Here is a 22,842-nt window from a genome sequence, read left to right as displayed (position 1 = left end):
GGTCACAAACTGTTTAAACTTCTCCCCTCTGGGAGACGCTACAGAACGCTGTACGCAAAAACAACCAGACACAAGAACAGTTTTTTCCCTCAGGCTGTCTCTGTGATGAACAGCTAAAACCGGACTCAAATATCAGTAACATCAACTGTGAAATATCTGCACACTCATACCGTCATTCTGTGCACACTGTATATTTATATTTATATTTACTAATTCATCCTTGCACTATGCTGTCTATACATATATTTACTAGTGCTGTCAAAAATGTCGTGTTATTAACGCGTTAACTTGACTCAATTTTAACAGCGATAATTTTTTTATCGCGAGATTAACGCTCTGTGACATGATGTAGGTTTTTCATAAGCTTTTGAAACTGCCAGGAACTTGGAACAGAGACTTTGCTTAGAAAACCGATAGCAGCTAGACTGTAATGCCACGCCCCGCACAGCCAGAGTCCTCTGCCCTCCTCCCCCAAAGAACCAGCGTGGGCAGGGCGCGCTAGTAGAGATGGGATTTATGGCTCTTTGATGGGATCCGCATCTTTGTGATCCGTTCTTTGAAAAGAGCCGTTCAGAAGACTGGCTAATTTGGCTCTTTTTAAATATTTATTCAGTTTTAAGAAGACAGCGTCTAAAGAAGCCAGATCCCTCTGAACTGTAAACTCAATGCTATCCCAGAAATCCTTCCTGTAATATGCAAATTTGGCCGCCTCTGATTGGACAGCGCGACGCATCAACAGGCAGAAAGTGTAAAAGTACAAAATGTGTTAAGTGAGCTGAAACAGTAAAGATCAGATTCAATGCAATATTTATCAACAAACAACAGAGATTAAAAAAAAAAAGATGGATAATTCAGCAGTAGATCATTTCACTCATGGTTCTCTTGCTAGCCCCGCGCCGGTGCTCGGCTTAGGTTTCACTTTGCAGTGGCTGTGTCAAGCCGTGTTATGCTTTGCAATTAAAAAAAAACATTGGTACAAAGCAAGCCCATGCACTTTTTTATGCTGATAAGAGAATTACAATGGTTTTTTATGTGACAAAAATGTGCGATTAAATTGCGATTAATCGCGAGTTAACTATGACTGTCGCGACATTAATCGCGATTAAATATTTTAATCGCTTGACAGCACTCATATTTACCCTTCTATATGTGCATAGCTTTTTGTTTTTTTCTACGCTTTTTATCTGTTTGTACTAAGAGAGCTAAGTGAAACCGGAGTCAAATTCCTCGTGTGTGTTCACATACCTGGCAAATAAAGTTTTTTATTATTATTATTATTATGAAAACTCCACACAGAAAGGCCCCCGGCAGCACGGTGGTGTAGTGGTTAGCGCTGTCGCCTCACAGCAAGAAGGTCCTGGGTTCGAGCCCCGTGGCCGGCGAGGGCCTTTCTGTGCGGAGTTTGCATGTTCTCCCTGTGTCCGCGTGGGTTTCCTCCGGGTGCTCCGGTTTCCCCCACAGTCCAAAGACATGCAGGTTAGGTTAACTGGTGACTCTAAATTGACCGTAGGTGTGAATGTGAGTGTGAATGGTTGTCCGTGTCTATGTGTCAGCCCTGTGATGACCTGGCGACTTGTCCAGGGTGTACCCCGCCTTTCGGCCGTAGTCAGCTGGGATAGGCTCCAGCTTGCCTGCGACCCTGTAGAACAGGATAAAGCAGCTAGAGATAATGAGATGAGATGAGAAAGGCCCCCGTCGGCTATCAGGCTCGAGCCCGGAACCTTCTTGCTGTGAGCTGACAGTGCTAACCACTGCGCCACCTAACCGAACAGCACACCTGTTAAATGATTGGCTGTTTGTAACATGTCACTCGTAACACACTCCATTATCAAGGGATATGATGAGCTGCTTATGAGCCAGTGAGGAATCACGCCTGGGGTTTATTCATGCAACTGAACGTTGCGTATTCATTATAGTGGTTTGCATTTAATACATTGAAGTGAAACTATCAAACAATCTATCGAACAGTTTTCTTATTGCTGTCGATGAAGTGTCTACTGACAGCACATATCACTCTGGTTTTATCGCCCAGGCCTATTCCGTCATTCATTCCTTCCTTCTCTAACAAATTCAGCTTCTTGCACACACTATTCGGCGCCTCATGTACAGAATATAAAGAACCAAACACTTGACTAGACAGAGATGAACCTTGCCGTACTGATTCACATTAGCAAGCGCATGGCAGCGTCTTTATATTTCATAGAACATGTGTAAAGCAAGTCGTAAATTGCATCGTAAATTTTATCACGTGCTTTGTGATTAATGCATACAGGCAGCGACTTGGTCATGGACTGAGTCATGTTCCTTTTATCCGGCGCTCTGATTTGAGTCACCGTGTGTGTGTGTAAGTGTGTGTGATTCATGACTGTCACATTGGGCACGCTGCTGGTCTTTAAGTTTCCCCTTCAGCTCTCTGAATTGCCTTCAGTTTTGAATCATTACCAGCATGCTGCTATTTCTTGGGCATGCTGTGAGAAGTTAATCTGCCGCGAATGATGGGAAATCGGTCAGAAGGGATTGATTTCTCTTCATTCAGCATTTCAGTGACAGATGAAGTGACACTCCAGGAGCTCTGTTATAGAAAAGTGAAATGAAAGAGAGCGAGAATGGAGGAAGGAAGAACTGGAGGCGATATGCTGAGAAGAAAGGCAATAAAATACAGGTAAAAGAGTGAGTAAGGAGTAACAGGATCTGCCCCAGTTTGCCACCCATTCTCATTCACGACACCAGTAGCTGTAGTAACTGAGATATAGTTTATGCCATTTGTTTCCAGCAGAGGATATCTCTCAAGCCTTTTTTCACAGGCAGATGAAAGCTTAATGAAAGGGACAAGCAAAGCGGAATCCCTGCAGCGACAATAAATAACAGGGCACTTACAACAGGGTATCTGCAATCATCTGCTGCTCCACCCAGCCTCACAAAACCTCCAGCTGCCTGCTCATGGAGGGGAAATTCACACTGCTGTCAACCAAACGCCATGGTCAAGCAAAGGACGTGATTTTTCCGCATATGGTCTGAATAAGGCAGAAAGGTTCAAAGCGAAGACATACAGTATATCACACTTTAACGTTAGCCCGGCCCTGATCTGTACACACGCAGGGATTTGTCATCATCATCAATCTTGGTTATAATACTTATAAAATAGACAAACAATTGTGGTAATGAATGAATGAACCCTTTATTATCACTGTTACCAGTGAAATTGACCATCAACCTGTCCTTACATACATACATACATACATACATACACATAATTAAGGGGAGTAGACAGGACAGGAAGACAGGGGAAAAAAAGAAATTACAGAGAACATGAGGAAAGGAGAGGAGAAAAAAAACAGGGATTACAATATAATACAGGTATTATAATTTTTAAAGGAACAGTCCACCGTATTTCCATAATGAAATATGCTCTTATCTGAATTGAGACGAGCTGCTCCGTACCTCTCCGAGCTTTGCGCGACCTCCCAGTCAGTCAGACGCGCTGTCACTCCTGTTAGCAATGTAGCTAGGCTCAGCATAGCCAATGGTATTTTTTGGGGCTGTAGTTAGATGCGACCAAACTCTTCCGCGTTTTTCCTGTTTACATAGGTTTATATGACCAGTGATATGAAACAAGTTCAGTTACACAAATTGAAACGTAGTGATTTTCTATGCTATGGAAAGTCCGCACTATAATGACAGGCGTACTAACACCTTCTGCGCACTTCGACAGCGCATTGATATCTGAGCTCCATATCAATGTTGTTCCATATCAATATTGATATCTGAGCTCCATATCAATGCTCCAAAACACATGTTGTTAGGTATGCCCTAAAAATGACAAGTATTAAATCTGTGTGGTAGGCTCGCAGAGACGAGAGTCTTTACATCAGGCATAACACACAACAATGGCATGTTAATATGGTAAAAAATATCATGACCTGCTCTGGCTGGATGCTTGATTGGGTGATGGGAGCACACTCCTCAGCAATGATGAGATGCGGATGGGACCCTTAGGGCTGGCCAAGACAATTCAGTTACATTTCACCAGGTCTGGGACATGCGACAGAATGTCTGACGGCCGATTCCCTGCAGGCTACGATAGCCAGTCGAGGTCTCCACCCTCTCCACCAAAAGATTTCCTGTTGACTCCATGTAACTCAGAGGGACAGATTTGGGGTGGGGGAGGGAAAGAAAACACAGGTTGTTAGGTACCGGTATGCCCAGTGTCACCTGAATAAGTAGGAGCAGTATACATATTGCACCGAGTACAAGCAGGGACTCCAGCAACTAACTATGACAGCATAACTAAAAGGAGAGAGCCAGAAGGTAACACAGGCATGAGGGAGCCCCGGGGCATAAAGCAGCCAGCCACTACACCGTCAACAAACTCGAGTGAGCAAGCGAGTGGGGACTGACAGCATCCATACATCCCAGTTTACCGAAACACTCTATGTCTGAGGACCCTCCAGATCTACTCCTTTACCTCATAAACACCATTAACAAAATGCTTGACTATATCTCATCTCATTATCTCTAGCCGCTTTATCCTTCTACAGGGTTGCAGGCAAGCTGGAGCCTATCCCAGCTGACTACAGGCGAAAGGCGGGGTACACCCTGGACAAGTCGCCAGGTCATCACAGGGCTGACACATAGACACAGACAACCATTCACACTCACATTCACACCTACGGTCAATTTAGAGTCACCAGTTAACCTAACCTGCATGTCTTTGGACTGTGGGGGAAACCGGAGCACCCGGAGGAAACCCACGCGGACACGGGGAGAACATGCAAACTCCGCACAGAAAGGCCCTCGCCGGCCCCGGGGCTCGAACCCAGGACCTTCTTGCTGTGAGGCGACCGTGCCGTACACCACCGTGCCGCCCCGGCTTGACTATATAGAAGATAAAAACTCAGCCGGGTCACTTTTGACCCATGTTTTGCATCAAAGGGTTAACTAAAAGACACTTCGTGTCTTAAAGTAATGACTGACTGTTATTTCTCTTTACTTAGTTGAGTGGTTCTTGACATAATATGGATTACTACAGTTGTCGAACAGGGCTATTTACTGTATTTTTATTATTTACTCTTTACTGGTTGATGGTGTCAAATGCATTAAGAAGGCAAGAAATTCCATTTTTGACAAGACACGCCTGTTAATTGAGAAGCATTCCAGGTGACGACCTCATGAAGCTGGTTCAGATAATGCCAATAGTGTGCGAAGCTGTTATCAAGGTAAATAGTGACGACTTTGAAGAATCTAAAAGATGAAACATGTTGTCTTTTTAACACTTTTTTGTTTACCATATAATTCCATATGTTCCATATGTTATTTCATAGTTTTGATGAGTTCAGTATTGTTCTACAATGTAGGGGGAAAAATAAATAAATAAAAAAATTTGAAGGTGTTTCCAAACTTTTGACTGGTACTGTATCTGCGCATGGAATCCCTTGAGGAGCAGGCAGGAGACGGATTAAAAACTCAAGTACTGTCATTGTTAATGATCCGGTGTAGTCTTGTGCAGTTGTATGCAGAATGGGCTTCATAGTACATTTTAGTCTGGATTCTATACATCTCTGCACCTCACTACTTTTCCCACCCGACTGACAAAACGACATCGACATAGAGTACACCACGGGCGATTGCTCTAAGACAACGAGGGAGGCTCAGCGTCCTCTAAAAATGACGAACATCGTGTAGGATGAATTGCGCTAGGCTTATGTTATAGCCGACCTTATAACATTGCTATTTCAGATCCAGAATCATAGAAATATATGTGCTCAACCCAACTACAGTGCGAAATCATTCCGTTATAACTTTAATGTGTGCGTGAGTTTTTCCCCATCGTGACAGCGCGATGCAGCCCAGCCTCAGTGGACTTCAATGGCATTTGGGAGCTATGCGCTTTTCAATCTCAAAATGCAAGACGATTATTGGACAAATACTGCGAAAACACCCGCCCACGGAGTCTCACGGACTCCCAGCCTCAGTGAACTTCAATGGCATTTGGGAGCGATGCGCTTTTGAATCTCAAAATGCAAGACGGTTATTGGACAAATACTGCGAAAATGCCCACCCATGGACTCCGAGCCTCACATGGGAGGGACATGGCAGTTTCCGCGAGGAGACTGGTGATTGGTGAAAGCGGCCGGATATTTTCTTTGATTGACAGCTCGTTTCAACTACAGACAGGCAGCGGTGAATTTCAGTTCAGTCCCATGCAGATTCGCAAGTGCTGTGGTGTATTGTAAGAGATCAGCTTACATTTCGATTTCATTCATTACATACGGTTTCTACCAGCTTTTTTAGTTTGTATATATTTTCATTGTAAATATAGTGTAAATATAGTGTTGTCAAGTTTGCTATCTTAGTTCCAGAAATTTTGTTTATTTGAGTGACTGAACTTGAACTTGAGGGGGCTAGTCAGCTAGCAAGAAAGCTGCGCACGGATGCCGAGCATTACTGATTTAATTTTGGCGAAGCCATTTGCCAGTCTTCCTTTCGAGGAAAAAATTAAAATTAAAGAGCAGGGTAGACCAACGCCTCAAATTGACTTGGTGAAAAAGGTAGGGAATAATACTCGTTCCGTTCAGCTCTCCTGGTACGAGAAAGTGAATTGGCTAACAGCAAGTGACCCACATCAACAACAGTAAATAGGCTACTTTAGTAATATGTCATGGATGGACCAAAAATATAGAATCTATTTAAAATGTTTATGCTGAGTATATTATATTGGAATATATATTTCTCTGGATATGAATTAAACACAGCTACAATTTGGAAAACATTTTTAAACAAAAACACAGCCGAGAACATTTCACACTACAGACCTGGATTAAAAGTGAAGGGTTATCAAAATTGTCAATAAAACATTTCTCAGTCAAAATAAGTAAAATATAGGGAAAATGTCATTGAATGAAATGTGTGGCACCCAGCTCTACTGCTGAGGTTCCTGACAAAGAGCTGCTTTCAATAATGATCAATTTTTCAACAACATGCCACAATTTTAAAATATAAAATGTTAAAATATACCCCCCCAACACCACCATCATGTATATTGGACAGTAGGCTAATGGGCCAAAAGAACCTGTTATTTCACAGTTTGTGACGCTGCCAACAATCAGCCAGATCAGAGGCAAGAGTATGGGCAAAATTGATGTGTTTTTTCTTTTTTCTTTTAAAATCTGGAAATATCGTAACCGACCAGCCTCTCCTGTTTGAAAGAGTAAACGTATTAGTCAGCTAGTCCATGCGACTCCTCGGCTGCTTGTGTTTCTGGCAGTGTTATTGAGGGAAGGAGATTTTAACAATGTCCAGTATTTGTGCTTCTGTTAATCAGTAATATGAAGACACACGTCCCCGTCCTGTTAGTTCGGGAATATTTTTGAAGGAATGTTAAAAATTCTAGGAGATATATTTAGACTGGAAATGAAAATGTAAATAATTTACAGCATGGGGCAAGTTTGAACAATGTCATCCTCACCTTTGCTCCCTGGTGGTGTTGTTTAACTTTTTTTTTTTACCTGAGCAAATGAGATGTTTCAACACTTTCATAAGTAAGGAATAAAACACAACGGAGCATGTTGTTATAGAGAAATAATGAATGATATGGTGGTGTGATGTAGTCAGACTCTAAGTATGTTCTGAAGTGTTTTATTTCACTTGCACTACAGCAATGTGCCCAGGATAATTCCCTGTGTGAGATTTTACGATAGAACTAATGCATGTTAAATTCGATACAGTGTCAAGTCAAGTCAAGTCAATTTATTTATATAGCACATTTAAAAAACAACAGGAGGTGACCCAAAGTGCTTTACAGGCATAGCTAGTAATAAACTTAAAAACATAGCCTAGCTAGGCTTATAGCTCAGAGCTGAGGCACCACAGAATTACAGCTGGAATAAATACATAAGAGAATATATAATAACAACAATGATAATAGTACAAGAACAAATAATAATAAAAGCAGTGCAAAGTTGTAAAAAAAAGTAAAAGAAAAAACAAGAGAAGAGGTAAAAATAGATGGATAAATAAAAAAAAACAATAATTAAAAAAAAAAACAGTGAGACAAACATAATGAAAATTAGCCATCACACTAATCTTAGCTTGGACAGTAAGACACCAGGTCATTCAGTATAGCCATTCTTTTGCTCTTCAGGCATGTTTACACTACATGCAGCATGTAATTACCGTATGTCTGTGATCCATGTTTAAAAATTAATGGCATAATAAATATCTGCTTAGTAATCTACTCAGCAGCGACTTAGTCCTGAGCGAATTTCACTCTGCAGGGGTCAGACGCCTTCCGAAGCCGAGATGAATTATTTAAGCATGGCCAAAACACTGGAGATGTATGGGGTGGACCTTCATCCTGTGTTCGTAAGTAAAGATATTAATATTAATACACTTGATGTGGTTATTGTAATTCATCTATACATTTGAAATACCCTCACTGTTTTCATTTCAGGGGGAAAAGCAGTCTGAATATTTCCTGGGTTTGACGCCAGTCGGAGTTGTAGTTTACAAAAATAAAACCCAAGTTGGGAAGTATTTCTGGTAGGTAAACCAACTAGTAAAATCTGTATTTGGTAGAAGGTCCACATGTCAGATTTGTCCAAAGCATTGTCTAAGATAGGACAACATTTTACATGTTGCAGATCTGAATCTGTTCTCGGTATTTAGACTTTTCTGATGGCATCTTTGATCTCAAACTGGACTCATTTTCAGGTCTCTGCAGGAAAAGGGTTTTTTTTTCTGCAAAGGAAGTCACAGCTTGATTGTTAAATTAGAGCATTTATACGTTTCTTTGATGTTTCAGGCCAAGAATTACGAAAGTATTTTTCAAAGAAACACAGTTTGAGCTGCGCGTTCTGGGGAAAGATGTAAGTCTGATTATTTTTCTAAACGGACCAGCTAATGATACCCTTTTTATGTGTTAAACTGGCTATGCTTGTACATTACCATGGAAACTAGAGGATTGCCTATACTAGTAGAATGGCCCAAAATATACAGACAAAAATCGACAGTACCCTTCATGATTATTGTCACACTTTGTAAAGATTAATAAAAAGTGTTAGAAAAAAAATCCACCTTTTGGTGAAGTTGGTTCCTCTCACACTGAAGAAATGAGAAAAATACAACCTTTAATTGAAATAAATTTATTCAGAGAAATCATCAAGAAATAATTATTTACAACACTGTTATTTTCACCCCTGCATTTAATACTCTGTACAGCCTCCCTTTGCCAGTAAAACAGCACTGAGTCTTCTCCTATAACATTTTATAAGGTTGGAGATCCAGAACAGGGCATCTGAGACCGTTCCTCTACACAATCTCTCCAGATCATCCAGGGTCCTCAGCCCTCTCCTGTGCTCTCTCCTCCTCAGCTCAGCCCACAGGTTTTCAATAAGGTTCAGGTCAGGGGACTGAGATAGCCATGACAGAAGCTTGATTCTGTGCTCAGCTAACCATCTTTGTGTTGATTTGGACATATGCTTCGGATCATTGTCCTGCTGGAAGAGCCAGTGACGACCCAGTTTGAGTTTCCTGGCAGAGGCAGATAGATTCTGATTGAAAATGTCCTGGAATGTCATGGAGTCCATGATGCCATGTACCCTAACAAGGTTTTCAAAGCCTTTGGAGGAAAAACAGCCCCAAAACATCACAGAACCTCCTCCATATTTTACATTTGTGATCGGGTTCTTTTCATTATAGCCATCCTACTTTTTACACCAAACCCATCTTGAATGTTTATTGCTAAAAAGCAAAATTTTTGTTACATCAGACCATAGAACACAGTTCCAGGAAAGATGGAGTAGCGTTTCGCAAACTTAAGGCACTTATGTTTGTGGTTAACTGACAGAAAAGGCTTTTTTTTTTCTGGCAAACCTTCCAAATAATCTGTTGGCATGGAGGTGGCATCTGGTGGTTTTGGAGACTTGGAAACCACAAGATTTTACTTGTAATTCACCAACAGTGATCCTTGGAGATTTTTTTTTTTTTGCCTCTCTTACCATCCTCCTCATTGTATGTGGGGGTAAAATAAACTTGGGTCCTCTTCCAGGCAAATGTGTAACAGTTCCAGTTGGTGTCCACTTTTTTTTTTATTGTTATTATTGCCCTAACAGTAGAAATGGACATTTTCAGGTAGTTAGCTATTTGTTTGATCACCATTCCCTGACTTATGAAGGTCAACACGCATCTCCCTCATTTGGTTTGTGTGTTCTTGTATCTTTCCCATGTTGATGGATGACTAAGTGAATTTGGTCTCTCTATCACTTCGTATTTGTACCCTAATTAATCAGGAAGTCATGGATTACAGCTTAAAAGTTCCTCCACACGCCAATCAACTCAAACATCTCTTCTCATTATCTCTAGCCGCTTTATCCTGTTCTACAGGGTCGCAGGCAAGCTGGAGCCTATCCCAGCTGACTACGGGCGAAAGGCGGGGTACACCCTGGACAAGTCGCCAGGTCATCACAGGGCTGACACATAGACACAGACAACCATTCACACTCACATTCACACCTACGGTCAATTTAGAGTCACCAGTTAACCTAACCTGCATGTCTTTGGACTGTGGGGGAAACCGGAGCACCCGGAGGAAACCCACGCGGACACGGGGAGAACATGCAAACTCCGCACAGAAAGGCCCTCGCTGGCCACGGGGCTCGAACCCGGACCTTCTTGCTGTGAAGCGACAGCGCTAAGCACTACACCACCGTGCCGCCCGGCACGTGTTTTTGTTGAAAATATTTATTTCTTGATGAGGGATTTGTTTTTCCCTGAATATATTTATTTCAGTTAAAGGTTGGATTTTTCTAATTTTTTTTTTTTAGCGTAAGATGAAGCGACTTCACCAAACGGTGGATTTTTTTTTTCTAACCCATTTTACTCATCTTGACAAGGGGTGCCAATAATTGTCGAGGTCACCGTACATTATTAGAATAGACATGAAATGCATTGTTTCTTCCAATATTACTTCTTCGACAACTTCTCATCTGTGTTTTAGTGCTATTCTGATAAAAATTATCTTGTTTCCATGGTAACACCTTCATATATATTTTAATTTATCAGCTTACTCATATATCATATATCATAAAACCCTGCTTTGGCATCCTCCCATAATTCATGATGTTTTGCTTATTTTACTTGCTCCTTCTGTGCAAAGAGAAAAATTCCTATTTGCCATTCGTTCTATCTTGGGAAGGAAAACAAAGAAATTGGGATGTGATAGTCTATTAGGCAGCGTTCTCATGCAGGACTGAGAAAACGATTATTGACCCGGGACTATAACTGTCCCCATGCCTCAAATGAGATTTTACAAAACTCCTGTACACTTATTCTCCTACAGGCCAATTTGCTCTTCAAATGAAAGAGGAGCTTCCCTAAGGAGAACATCCAGTCTAGTGAAAATATGCTAATAAGGACTCAGCAGGTCTTTTCAATTACTTTTATTGAGCAAAGAACCACAGCCATGCACAGTCTGCTCTAGAATTATTGGCACCCGTGGAGACGATGAGTTTAAAAAAAAAGGTTATTGAACAGTCCTTGTGGTTTAAACTCGTGGTGAAAATATGAGAGAAATTTAACCTTTACTAAAATTATTGGCACCCCTACATTTAGTACTCGATGCAAGAGGTCTGGATTTACCAGACAAGAGAGTCTCTTATGAAGCTCATCCCACAGATCAGGGAATTGGCATGGATGGCAATGTCCAAAACTTGATTCTGTTGTCCTTGAACTATTTTTGTGCGGATGATCAACCTAATTGTAACTTCTTGGCAGAGGCAACCAAGCTTTAATTGAACAACATCTGGTACTTCACTGGGGTGGCACAGTGGTGTAGTGGTTAGTACTGTTGCCTCACAGCAAGAAGGTTCTGGGTTCAAGCCCAGTGACTGGCGGGGGCCTTTTTGTGCGGAGTTTGCATGGGTTTGCTCCGGTTTCCCCCAAAGACATGCAGGTTAGGTTAACTGGTGGCTCTAAATTGACGTCTCTACCGTATGTGTCAGCCCTGCGATGACCTGGCGACATGTCCCTCGCCCATAGTCAGCTGGGATAGGCTCCAGCTGGGACCCTGCACAGGATAAACAGATGGATGGATGGATTTTACTTCAGTGAGTCCATGATGCAGTGCAGTATAACAAGGTCTCCAGAGTCTTTGAAGGAAAAACAGCACCACATGATCACAGATAATCCACTATACGTTTATGCCCTTTTATTCTCTTTTATGTACAGTATAGCCAAACCCACCTTGAATGTTTGTTGCCAAAATTATATATTTTTGTCTCCTCTGACCATAAAGTTCCAGTCAGAGTTCTAGTAGCATCTAGCAAACTTACATTTGTAGTTAGATACTCTTCAAATACTTTGTTGGCCTTTTAATTTTAGATTCGGAGACTTGGTGACCGGAAAATCCCGCAAAACTCCAACTGTGGTCCTTAGAGACTGTCCTTGTGTCAACTTCCAGCTGCAGTTGTTTTAAACTATCTTAATTATTGCCCTAACAGTGGATATGGATATTTTAAGACACGCGACATGTTTTTGGAGCCAGTGTCTGATTTTTGGCACACTTTTGTGTCATTTGATCTGTGTATTCTCTAATCTTCCAAATGTTGATGATTGACTAAGAGAATTTGGCCTTTATGTTAGCTCATAGTTACACCCCAGTGAAACAGCAAGTCATGGATGCCTGCTTAAGAGTTCCTAAACACTCAGGTCAACTTTCAAGAGTAATAGATAAACAGAAACATGTGTCAGTTGCACTTTGTTCATTGAATTTCTAGGTTTTTATTGGTTTATTTTCATAGAATATGATTATTTCTGTTAAAGGTTCAATTTATCTCATTTTCAGTGTGAAATTAAGCTAATCAGCAATAAAGGCATTTTTTATATTTAGGGAGCCACTGTTTCTGGATTGTAATAGTTTCTAACTGGCCTTTTTTCTTCTTCTTTTTTTTTTCAGTGCAACGAGACATCATTCTTCTTCGAAGCTCCCAGCAAAGCGTCATGTAAAAACCTTTGGAAGTGTTGTGTGGAACACCACACCTTCTTCAGGTACGAAAGCAGTTTGCACTTTGACATCTTTAAGCACAAATCAGGGGCTGTGACAAGTTTGTTTGGTGCTTGAACCACAAAAGAGCAATAAAAAAAGAATACACCCTCCGTGAGGGTTTCAACAGTTCACTTTTCATGAACTGCTCGATTCTCAGGTCAGTCGTGGTGCAGCCTCGGATTCCAGGTGTTACACTGACAAGATGAATGGAACCACCTCTGGGGAAACAACCCTCCTTATTATAGGAAGAACACCAATAATTAATTCTGCATAATTTTCATTGACAGAATTCAAGAAATAGAAAGGCCAGTTTTACTAATATCCAAAATTATTTTCATGTAAAATCTCAAATCTCTTTTTATATCAGAGGTGTAAACATATGGCATATATCTGTTGTGAAAATGGAATCATTTCTCATTATTGAACCGTAATTTCAATACATTTCTAATTCTCAATTTTTAGTCAGTGGTTTTGTGTTCAGTTATCAGAATGGGTTCAGTGATTAAAGTGCACATCACGGGTAAATTCAGGAGCAAGATCAATGTAATTCTCCTATTTTATATTAAAATTTGGTCAAATATCTGTCACATTCTGCATTTTGTGCAATTTTTTTTTACCTTGCGCAATACCAGAAAAATTCAGTTGAAATCAAGCCATTTGAGGCGAATTGGTCCGCCTCTGAAAAAACTTGGCATTTGGATTTCCCGGGAAACATTGATTTTCGTGACGTCGCGTGCAGGACGCCTCCCTCTGAATCCTACGTCAGCGCTGGTTAGTTTATGAGAAAACAACCTGGTGGTTTTCTGCAAATTTCTTCGATGTTACTGCGTAATTATTAAAATGGTTAACAGATGTATCGTAGGAGGGTGTAGCAACACCAATCTTGATGGGATTAGTACTCATCGTTTCCCAAAAAACCGGACAATGAGAGAGAAATGGGAGCGCTCGGTCTACACAGGCTGTGCACTGAAACCGTACAAAGCTCTCGCAGCCTGCTGGCACTTCCGCAGGTAACGTCACGAATCTGGCTCCAGACTCCCTTGGGATTTTTCCAGACACGTTTTGTTATTTTATTTTTTTCCGCTGTAGCCAGATGGCCGGGCGGCACAGTGGTGTAGTGGTTAGCGCTGTCGCCTCACAGCAAGAAGGTCCAGGTTCGAGCCCCGTGGCCGGCGAGGGCCTTTCTGTGTGGAGTTTGCATGTTGTCTGCGTGGGTTTCCTCCGGGTGCTCCGGTTTCTCCCACAGTCCAAAGACATGCAGGTTAGGTTAACTGGTGACTCTAAATTGACCGTGAATGGTTGTCTGTGTCTATGTGTCGGCCCTGTGATGATCTGGCGACTTGTCCAGGGTGTACCCCGCCTTTCGCCCGTAGTCAGCTGGGATAGGCTGCAGCTTGCCTGCGACCCTGTAGAACAGGATAAAGCAGCTAGAGATAATGAGATAAGATGAGACAGATGGCCTTGTGCAAAATTACCCTTCTGGATGAGTGTGTAAAGGGACATACTTTCATATAAAAAAACCCCGAAATTGGTCCAGAATATGCACTTTAAGGCTCTGGGCTGCTGATCAGGAGGTCATGAGTTAAAGCCTCAATATTGCCCTTAAGCAAGGCTCTTAACTTTCTCAGCTCCAGCACCGTATCATGATTAACCCTGTGCTCTGACCCCCATTATTAACAAACTAGGATATGCTAAGAATTTCACTGGCTTGACAAAGGTGCTGTGTAAATTAAACATTCTTCTTATGAGTCTTTTTTATCTATGTATTTATTTCTACTCATTCTCGCACGCAGTCTTCATTCCAAAGTAATCCGCAGGTATAGTAAATCAAATCATGGGTGCCAAAAGAATTGACTTGCATTGACACCACCCTGTATTTTGCACACAAATTACATATCCATTAATGTAAACACACAAAAAAGACGCAGTCCTGAATAAATCAGCTTGAACATTTTGTTTTATCAAGCTTTTACACAAGCAAGCCTTTAGTAAACCTGACTAGCCTAAGCATTTTTACGTCTTCGAGGTCTTTTTAATCAGTCATTTAAAAGGGACGTATTATGAAAAACTGACTTTTTCAGTGCTTGCGCACATACAGTTGGGTATCTGGAGTGTCTACAAACCCACAAACTCTGAAATAAGACACCCAGTCAGGTTCAGATTTGGCTCCTTTTTCTATGTCACAAGGAGCCCGTTTCATTAAGACCTCAGGGAACTGTGTCAATTTGTGGAAAAGGAGTGTAATATATCACTTTAAAAAAAAAAAACATTGTACAAGAATGCAAGACCTATTGAGAGTTGGGTTTTGGTGATACTGTGTACTACATGAATGAAAAGCACTGCAGTCCCATAATGCGCCGAGAGCTCTTCTTGTGACTCGGTACTGGGTTAGTGTGCTTCTGTTGGTGTGTTAATTCATCTTATAACCATTATTTGGCCAATTAGCTGGTAACGAGCCTTCACTATTCTAGTGCTTGTTCTTTGTAATACAGGATTTGTTTTTGTAATGTCACATTCATTAGAGTTTCTAGACTAATGTTGTTTGTTAATTGCTTTTAATAAAAAGTCTTTTATCAAATTAGCAAACTGAAGCATATGCATTTTCACAGTCGAATTATATTAGCCATGACTGGACTAATCATGTGGCATTTTGAAAATTTCTACTGTAAAAGCACAACGATGGATCCTTTCCCATTGTGCATTAACACCAAGCAGTTTCACGTTTCTCTGTTCACCTTTTATCACACTTGTGTCAAGTCAGAGATCATAATAAGCCTAACACAAGCTGCAGTAATCTTCAGATATATTAAGTCTACGTTCTATGTCAATTCTAATTCCTTCGAGAAGTCTCTCCTGCTCTGCTGGTTTTTTTTTTTTTAATAAGTCCCTGACTTTGAAAAGTGTGCACTTGATCCCAGGTTTTTTTAATAAGTCCCTGTCTTTGAGAAGTCTACTCTAGATCCTGTTTCTTTTTCTTAAGACTGTTTCTTTGAGTGAAAGATGGCTGTTAGGGAATACTCACTACAATCCTTCTCCCCAAAGTGCCTGCTGCTTTTTGCTCAATCAGAAGTTGCTCCCCAGATCAGCATTAACGTGCATATCACGGGTAAATTCAGGAGCAAGATCAATGTAATTCTCCTATTTTATATTAAACTTTGGTCAAATATCTGTCACATTCTGCATTCTCTGTAATTTTTTTACCTTGCGCAATACCAGAAAAATTCAGTTGAAATCAAGCTATTTGAGGCAAATTGGTCCGCCTCTGAAAAAACTTGCCGTTTGGATTTCCTGGGAAACACTGATTTTCGTGACGTCGCGTGCGGGACGCCTCCCTCTGAATCCTACGTCAGCGCTGGTTTGTTTACGAGAAAACGACCTGGTGGTTTTCTGCAAATTTCTTCAACGTTATCGCGTAATTATTAAAATGGTTAACAGATGTATCGTAGGAGGGTGTAGCAACACCAATCTTGATGGGATTAGTACTCATCGTTTCCCAAAAGACCGGACAATGAGAGAGAAATGGGAGCGCTCGGCCTACACAGGCTGTGCACTGAAACTGTGCAAAGCTCTCGCAGCCTGCTGGCGCTTCCGCAGGTAACGTCACGAATCTGGCTCCAGACTCCCTTGGGATTTTTCTAGACGTGTTTTGTTATTTTATTTTTTTCTGCTGTAGACAGATAGCCTTGTGCAAAATTACCCTTCTGGATGAGTGTGTAAAAGGACGTACTTTCATATAAAAAAAACACGAAATTGGTCCAGAATGTGCCCTTTAAATGACATAGAGCACATGAATCCAGTGTTGTTTTTAGTTTAGTTTGGGGAGGGCTGGTAATCTGTGTGTGAAAGTATATCAGGGTAAGGAAAAAGAGAGAGAGAGAGATTTTATTATTATTATTTTTTTTTTATTATTTTTTTTATCATGTAAATCTGTTACTAGTTAGATTTACATGAATATGGTCCCAAATGTATCTATGATTGCTATGGCAACAAAACAAATATCAATCATATCAAGCCTGTCTTAGAAATGTACAAACCTTCTTAAGTCAGCGTACATAGGGCAGAACTATAATTACTAAAACTAAAATCTAAAGATTTCAAACATTTATAATGTAAGTAAACCCTAAAACATGAAAAAAGATATCAAGAATAAAGGAATAGTTACCCTAAATATGCTAATACAGCTCACAATTAGTGAAGGCTAAAGCCAATTAATTAGTGCAGTCTCATTACCATAATTATAATTTCACCTGACTGACTAATAACAGATTGAATAGTTTCACCAGATATGCTAATTTAACTACAAAATAATAAGCTACCTGTTAATCACTACAATACCATTTAAGATCATTACCATGAAGATCATTTAATTTCATTATTGATCAAACAAAGTTCCACAGTGTATGGTAATATAGCTAAGAATGAATAAAGGCAAATTACCAAAGTCTCATTTCCATAATGCTAATTAGGTTAAATATGTTAATTAGAATTATTACCACCAGAGTCGTAACATAACTAAGAATCAGTGAAAGCCAGTACTGTATGTCCTAATTACGTACGAACATGATGATTCTTTTATCTTCATTAGTAATTACAGTCATAATTTCACCAGTTTGTTAATGTAGCAAAAAAAAAAAAATAATGGAGGCCACTAGGCACCAATTAACAGTCTTATTACATTAATACTTTATTTCTACATTTTAAATTAGTTTTCACTGTTTGAACAGTTAAGGTTTCCATTAAACACTTAGGCTCTGTAAGGACGGTTATAAAAGTTTTATGAAAATACCGTTCTTATTAATAAATACAGAATAGGTTTATAGTCGAGTTTAAGCTGATTTCATTATATGGACTTCTCTGTAGCCGTTAAGCCGTGCCTTTTTTTCCTCAGAGGTGCACTTCAAAGCCGTGAATGTTAATGCAAGCCAAAAGCTCTCTGTAGTGTTTTCCACCTTTAATTCAGCTCATTAAAACACACACACACACACAGAGAATTCTGAACAGCCAGGCTGTGTCTCAGAAGTTTACAGAGAGACGCTAAAGAATCGAAATGTGCGTATTCCCATTTTCATGAATTCTCAAAGATGCATACAAAATACATTATAGGTTCAATAATCTGAGGCCATTTTGTTTCAATTTGTGTTTGTATTAAATGACTATTGACTGAGGAATGAGTTTGATGAATCGCACTGTTATATCTGAAATTATTCCCCATGCTGCTGTATTGATTCTCGATCACACGTTTTAACAGCTACAAATACAACAACAAATTAAAAGTAAGTTAAGAAGTTTGCTTGTATGTTACTTTAATAACCAATCCAGATTAAGTATATGCTTATTGCTTCAGTTAGCAATTAACGTTTTGATTTTTTTTTTTTTTATTCTGAATGGGAAAAATTTCTCTCTGCTCTTTGGTGTGAACAAGGACATCCTACAAACAGTGTATAAAAATCTTGTTGAAAGCATTCTATCATTTAATATGATCATGTGGTATGGTAACTTGAACATGCAGAGAAAAAATAAGCTACAGAGAATAGTGAATATGGCCACAAAGATAATAGGAAAGCCACAAAAGCACTTAAGTATAATGTACGATGAACAGATTTTAAACAACCCCAGGAAAATCATAAATGACCCTTCCCACCCGCTCCGCTGTGAATTCGAGCTTCTACCCTCTGGAAGGCGTTTTAGAGTGCCCAACGCTAATAAGAACATCTTTAAAAACTCCTTCGTCCCAAAAGGAATAAGGGCGATAAATAATACAGGGATTCTTACTTAATTCACCCCAGTCCTTTTTATTTGTCTGATTACTTATTTATTATTATATTTATGATATTTATTACTTTTCAGCTATTTCATTTTTTAAACACTCTTTTGAGTGCTAGTGTATTTTTATAATAACTTAGTTTTCTCTTCTTTTGTTTTTACAAAATGCAGTGTTTGAATGCTTGATTTGTGTGTTGTGATTTTAATGTTTAATTGTTTAAATGTCTGTGGTGGAACTGAAGACAAATTTCCACATTGTGGACAATAAAGTATTCGTATTCGTATTTACTGAGATATTAAATATATTTTATAGAATGCCGGAAAATGAAGTCAACACACTGTCAAGCAAGCTGTCCAAATTCAGCTCTCTGGGCTCCAAACATCGTTACAGGTTAGTAACATTATCTGTATGTTGTTTTCATACAGGTAATGCATCTGAACTGCAACAGTGAGAGAGAGGAAGAAGAGAGAAAGTCTATTACTTATCTAGTTTAATGAGATTATGGTTATTTCGAGTATAGTAATAATGCACTACTTACTATTCAGGAGCATACCAGGGGCTCAGACTTTTAGCACTCAGCCACGCCTTTAACTTTTGGGGGAGGGCTAAGGACTCCCGGTATAGATTGCTTCACTGTTCAAATATTAAACTTACTATTTAAATGTGTATAATAATTGTTTGGCTATTTATTAGAGCTGTAAAGGTTTTAGTCCTGAACTTTCCACTCACAGAACACATTTTTATTAAAATTGTCATTTGATTCAAGTTCACATTGTTAATAGACCTAATTGTTCTGGAGTTACTGAGATTGAGTTAAACCCATTCTGTATAATTCCGCATTAAAAATGCGAATAACTGGTGCATCATGTCCACATTTTTAGCTGGCAAAGTAGTTTACATTTTATAGTTAGTTTTTTTTCTTTTTTATCAGACATCTAGTTTTTAGGTTTGTTTACCTGACATGTTTCGACGTACGACTGTCGTCTTCCTCAGAGTGTCACCGGATGTTATTGGTGACGCATCTTTTATCAGCTGATGTTTCCGAAGGCGTGGCCTTCCTGTCTGGTTTGACAGATCGGTCACGCCTTCTACTGTCTGTTCATCAGCGCTGGATCAGGGAGGCCATGGAGATCCGTAAGCGAAGTCCGAGGACCATCAACCGGGATGAGGGAGCATACAAGCTCTCCCATACCTGGAGTGCCATCTCGCAGGGGACGAACAGACAGTAGAAGGCGTGACCGACCTGTCAAACCAGACAGGAAGGCCACGCCTTCGGAAACATCAGCTGATAAAAGATGCGTCACCAATAACATCCGGTGACACTCTGAGGAAGACGACAGTCGTACGTCGAAACGTGTCAGGTAAACAAACCTAAAAACTAGATGTCTGATAAAAAAGAAAAAAACTAACTATATTTAATATATGACCTAATGAATGTAATTGAAAGAGAGTTTACATTTTTATCACATAATTTATGTATAATAATAAAAAACAAGAAACGTAGAAAACCAACACAAAACACAGTAAACCCTTCCTGCGTATCCTGGCTCCATCTGAGTGAGTCGGATCTCTGTGAACTTTGCACATCGTTGTTTTTTTACTTTACTGATATCCCCAGCGAACCGGTTGCAACATTTACCGTAAACAGGCTGAAACACGTACTAACATTGTTGTAAAAGTTAACACATGAACTAGCATTACAGTAAACAGACAAACACGTGACGTAGCATGAACCTGGCTAAAAAATGAACAAGCATTACAGTAAACAGAAGAACATGGGCAACCATGGCCCCAAAGGATCACTGGTTCGATTCCATGGACTGGCAGGAAAAATCCATGGCTGAAGTGCCCTTGAACAAGGCACCTAACCCCTAGCTGCTCCTGAGGTGTTGGGTATGTGTGTGCTCGTTGTACGTTGCTCTGGATTAGAGCGTCTGCTAAAATGCCTGTAACGTAATATAACACGTGAACTAGCATTCAGGTAAATGAGTTATCCAGGAAGTAGTACTAATCATAAATAAACAAAACTACCCAAGCTGAATTAAGTAGTGAGGCTACTTTAATTGAAGCCACCAACATGCGAAATGGATGTGTTAAGAAATTCTGATGTTTTGATACAAGTGACACATTAAGTGATTGTATTCAGTGTTATTTTTCATAGTGGGAAAACCGCCATGCAGATGGGAAAAGATCAGTGTATCGGTTTGCCCAGGCCGAATCTGGAGGTGGTACGCACACGCAGTAAGACTTACCCAAAGAGGAGCACCCAGCCCACAAGTGAGCATCTATCCATCTAACATCATCAACATGCTGTCACTCGTTCTCATGCTTTATCATTTCTAGAGTAACAGCTCATTCACAGGGACTTGCATGGCAGACGCTCCACGTAACCTAAGATCAACAATAAAAGAATTGAGAACGTGTTGTCGTTATTATTAGGAGACCTTTAATCAGTAAAGTTTTCCGCCATGGGAGAGTCTTCAGAACAGAGTAGCTTGCGCTTTGCAGTTTCTCAGTAACATGAAAAGCTGACAAGGACACGACTCTTCATAGCTGCTATAACATTAAGTAATAATAAGACCTAAGCTAATTAGCAGACATTAAAGGGGTACCAAATATAATATATACAGTTGCTGATGTGACAAAGTAACGTATTCTTAAGTATTCTATCAAATTTATATACTAGAAAACAACGAAATATCTTGGCAATTGTAAATATAATAGTCGGTACGCTAAACGGCACAAGAGTCGCCATTTTTAAAAGACCGTGACGTCAGCGCTACCCACTGCACTAGGAGAGAAGCATGTAATCATGGCGTCGGGCGCATCAAGTGAAAGCGACAGCTCTGTCGAATCATACGAAGAGATCCCGCAAAAGACACGTCTGGAGGATCGTTACGCTTTCCATCGGTCCTGTTATTACACCCGAAAGCAACACACTGTGGCACTGTGTAGCTGATCACTTACAATTCATCCTACTTTCCGATTCACACGTGCTAGTCCCAACTTCAATGAACCAACACAACTGGGCACATACATACGTCATGAGTGTTACGCAGAGAAAATGAACGTGCATTCTGATTGGATAAAATTAATATCATGGCGGGCTGTTCAAACTGCGGAAATAGTTTGCTCGAGCTACTTTCAAAACACTATAACTTTCCAACCTTAGAACAAAAAACTTTTGTAAGTCTTGAATAAGGTTCGTTAATGTGTGTTTTATTGTTATATTTACTCTATATATTGCCCTCTGTTCCCCTTTAAATGTAACTATAAAGTGAAAAAAATGGCAACATGTTCGTTAATAAATAGAAAATTGTAATCATTGGCAAATTGCTGTGGTATAAGAGAAATAAAACACTTGCTGTTATTGAAAACTTCAGGATGGTGTCAGGCTGCAACAAAACACCCTGTTGCTGATTATTTTCCTCCAGTGGCTCACCCTGAACCAATTTATTCCTTCCATAACACCATTCCCAGCTGTCAGTAAGGCCTTGTGCATGATCACACCACAGCCTCGGGATAATGATACTTCAGCATAGTTGTGTAACTATTAACTCTAAGCTCATAAGAATTTGTATTGTAACGTGCTGCACAGGCGTGCACTAATCCCGTTATTCTGGATGTGCAAATCTGCTAGCCACGTTAATTACAGCGATTGTGAGATTAGGTTCACTTCAGTAATTTCGCAGGTGTGTTGACACAAGCAAGTTCTATCCATTTAGTCGTCTGTCAAAAAAATATCGGTTCCCCAAGGTTCCCGATCACCCAAATATGCGCTCGCTTTGTTTCTCTTTCGCAAATATTGGCTGCAGGTACACCGTGCATGTCATAGCACATTGTAAATTATAATGATTGTAAGATTACAGGATGTTAACATCAATACGAATGTCCTACACCGCTACACATTTCGAGTATCAAAGGTTTTTCCAAAGAACATTCCTTTATTTCTTTTTCTTCACTCGTATTTAAGAAGAAGGCTTCCGCAGGCAATGAAGGAGTGTTGATTAGATTTAGGTGAGTGCAGGCCAAATAAAAA

At 40.1% G+C, this 22,842-nt stretch overlaps 1 protein-coding gene across 6 annotated transcripts in view; it reads left to right on the top strand.

Annotated features, from left to right (window-relative positions):
• The window catches only part of epb41l4a (erythrocyte membrane protein band 4.1 like 4A), a 100,975-nt gene that overhangs the window by 61,459 nt on the left and 16,674 nt on the right, over nt 1-22,842 (top strand). For 4 of the 6 annotated variants that reach the window (XM_060909194.1, XM_060909190.1, XM_060909193.1 and 1 more), the window contains exons 7-12: nt 8,274-8,361; nt 8,450-8,538; nt 8,801-8,864; nt 12,950-13,041; nt 19,116-19,193; nt 20,950-21,080. In XM_060909194.1, the coding sequence (XP_060765177.1) occupies nt 8,274-8,361; nt 8,450-8,538; nt 8,801-8,864; nt 12,950-13,041; nt 19,116-19,193; nt 20,950-21,080 (542 nt within the window). The remainder of the gene's footprint in view (nt 1-8,273; nt 8,362-8,449; nt 8,539-8,800; nt 8,865-12,949; nt 13,042-19,115; nt 19,194-20,949; nt 21,081-22,842) is intronic. The other 2 variants (XM_060909192.1, XM_060909191.1) reach the window with 1 other exon arrangement.

Source organism: Neoarius graeffei, chromosome 25 (genome assembly GCF_027579695.1).
Source record: "Neoarius graeffei isolate fNeoGra1 chromosome 25, fNeoGra1.pri, whole genome shotgun sequence".
In the NCBI taxonomy this organism is placed as follows: domain Eukaryota; kingdom Metazoa; phylum Chordata; class Actinopteri; order Siluriformes; family Ariidae; genus Neoarius; species Neoarius graeffei.
Note: the sequence above shows the minus strand (reverse complement) of the source record. Positions and strands in the feature narration are given on the sequence as shown.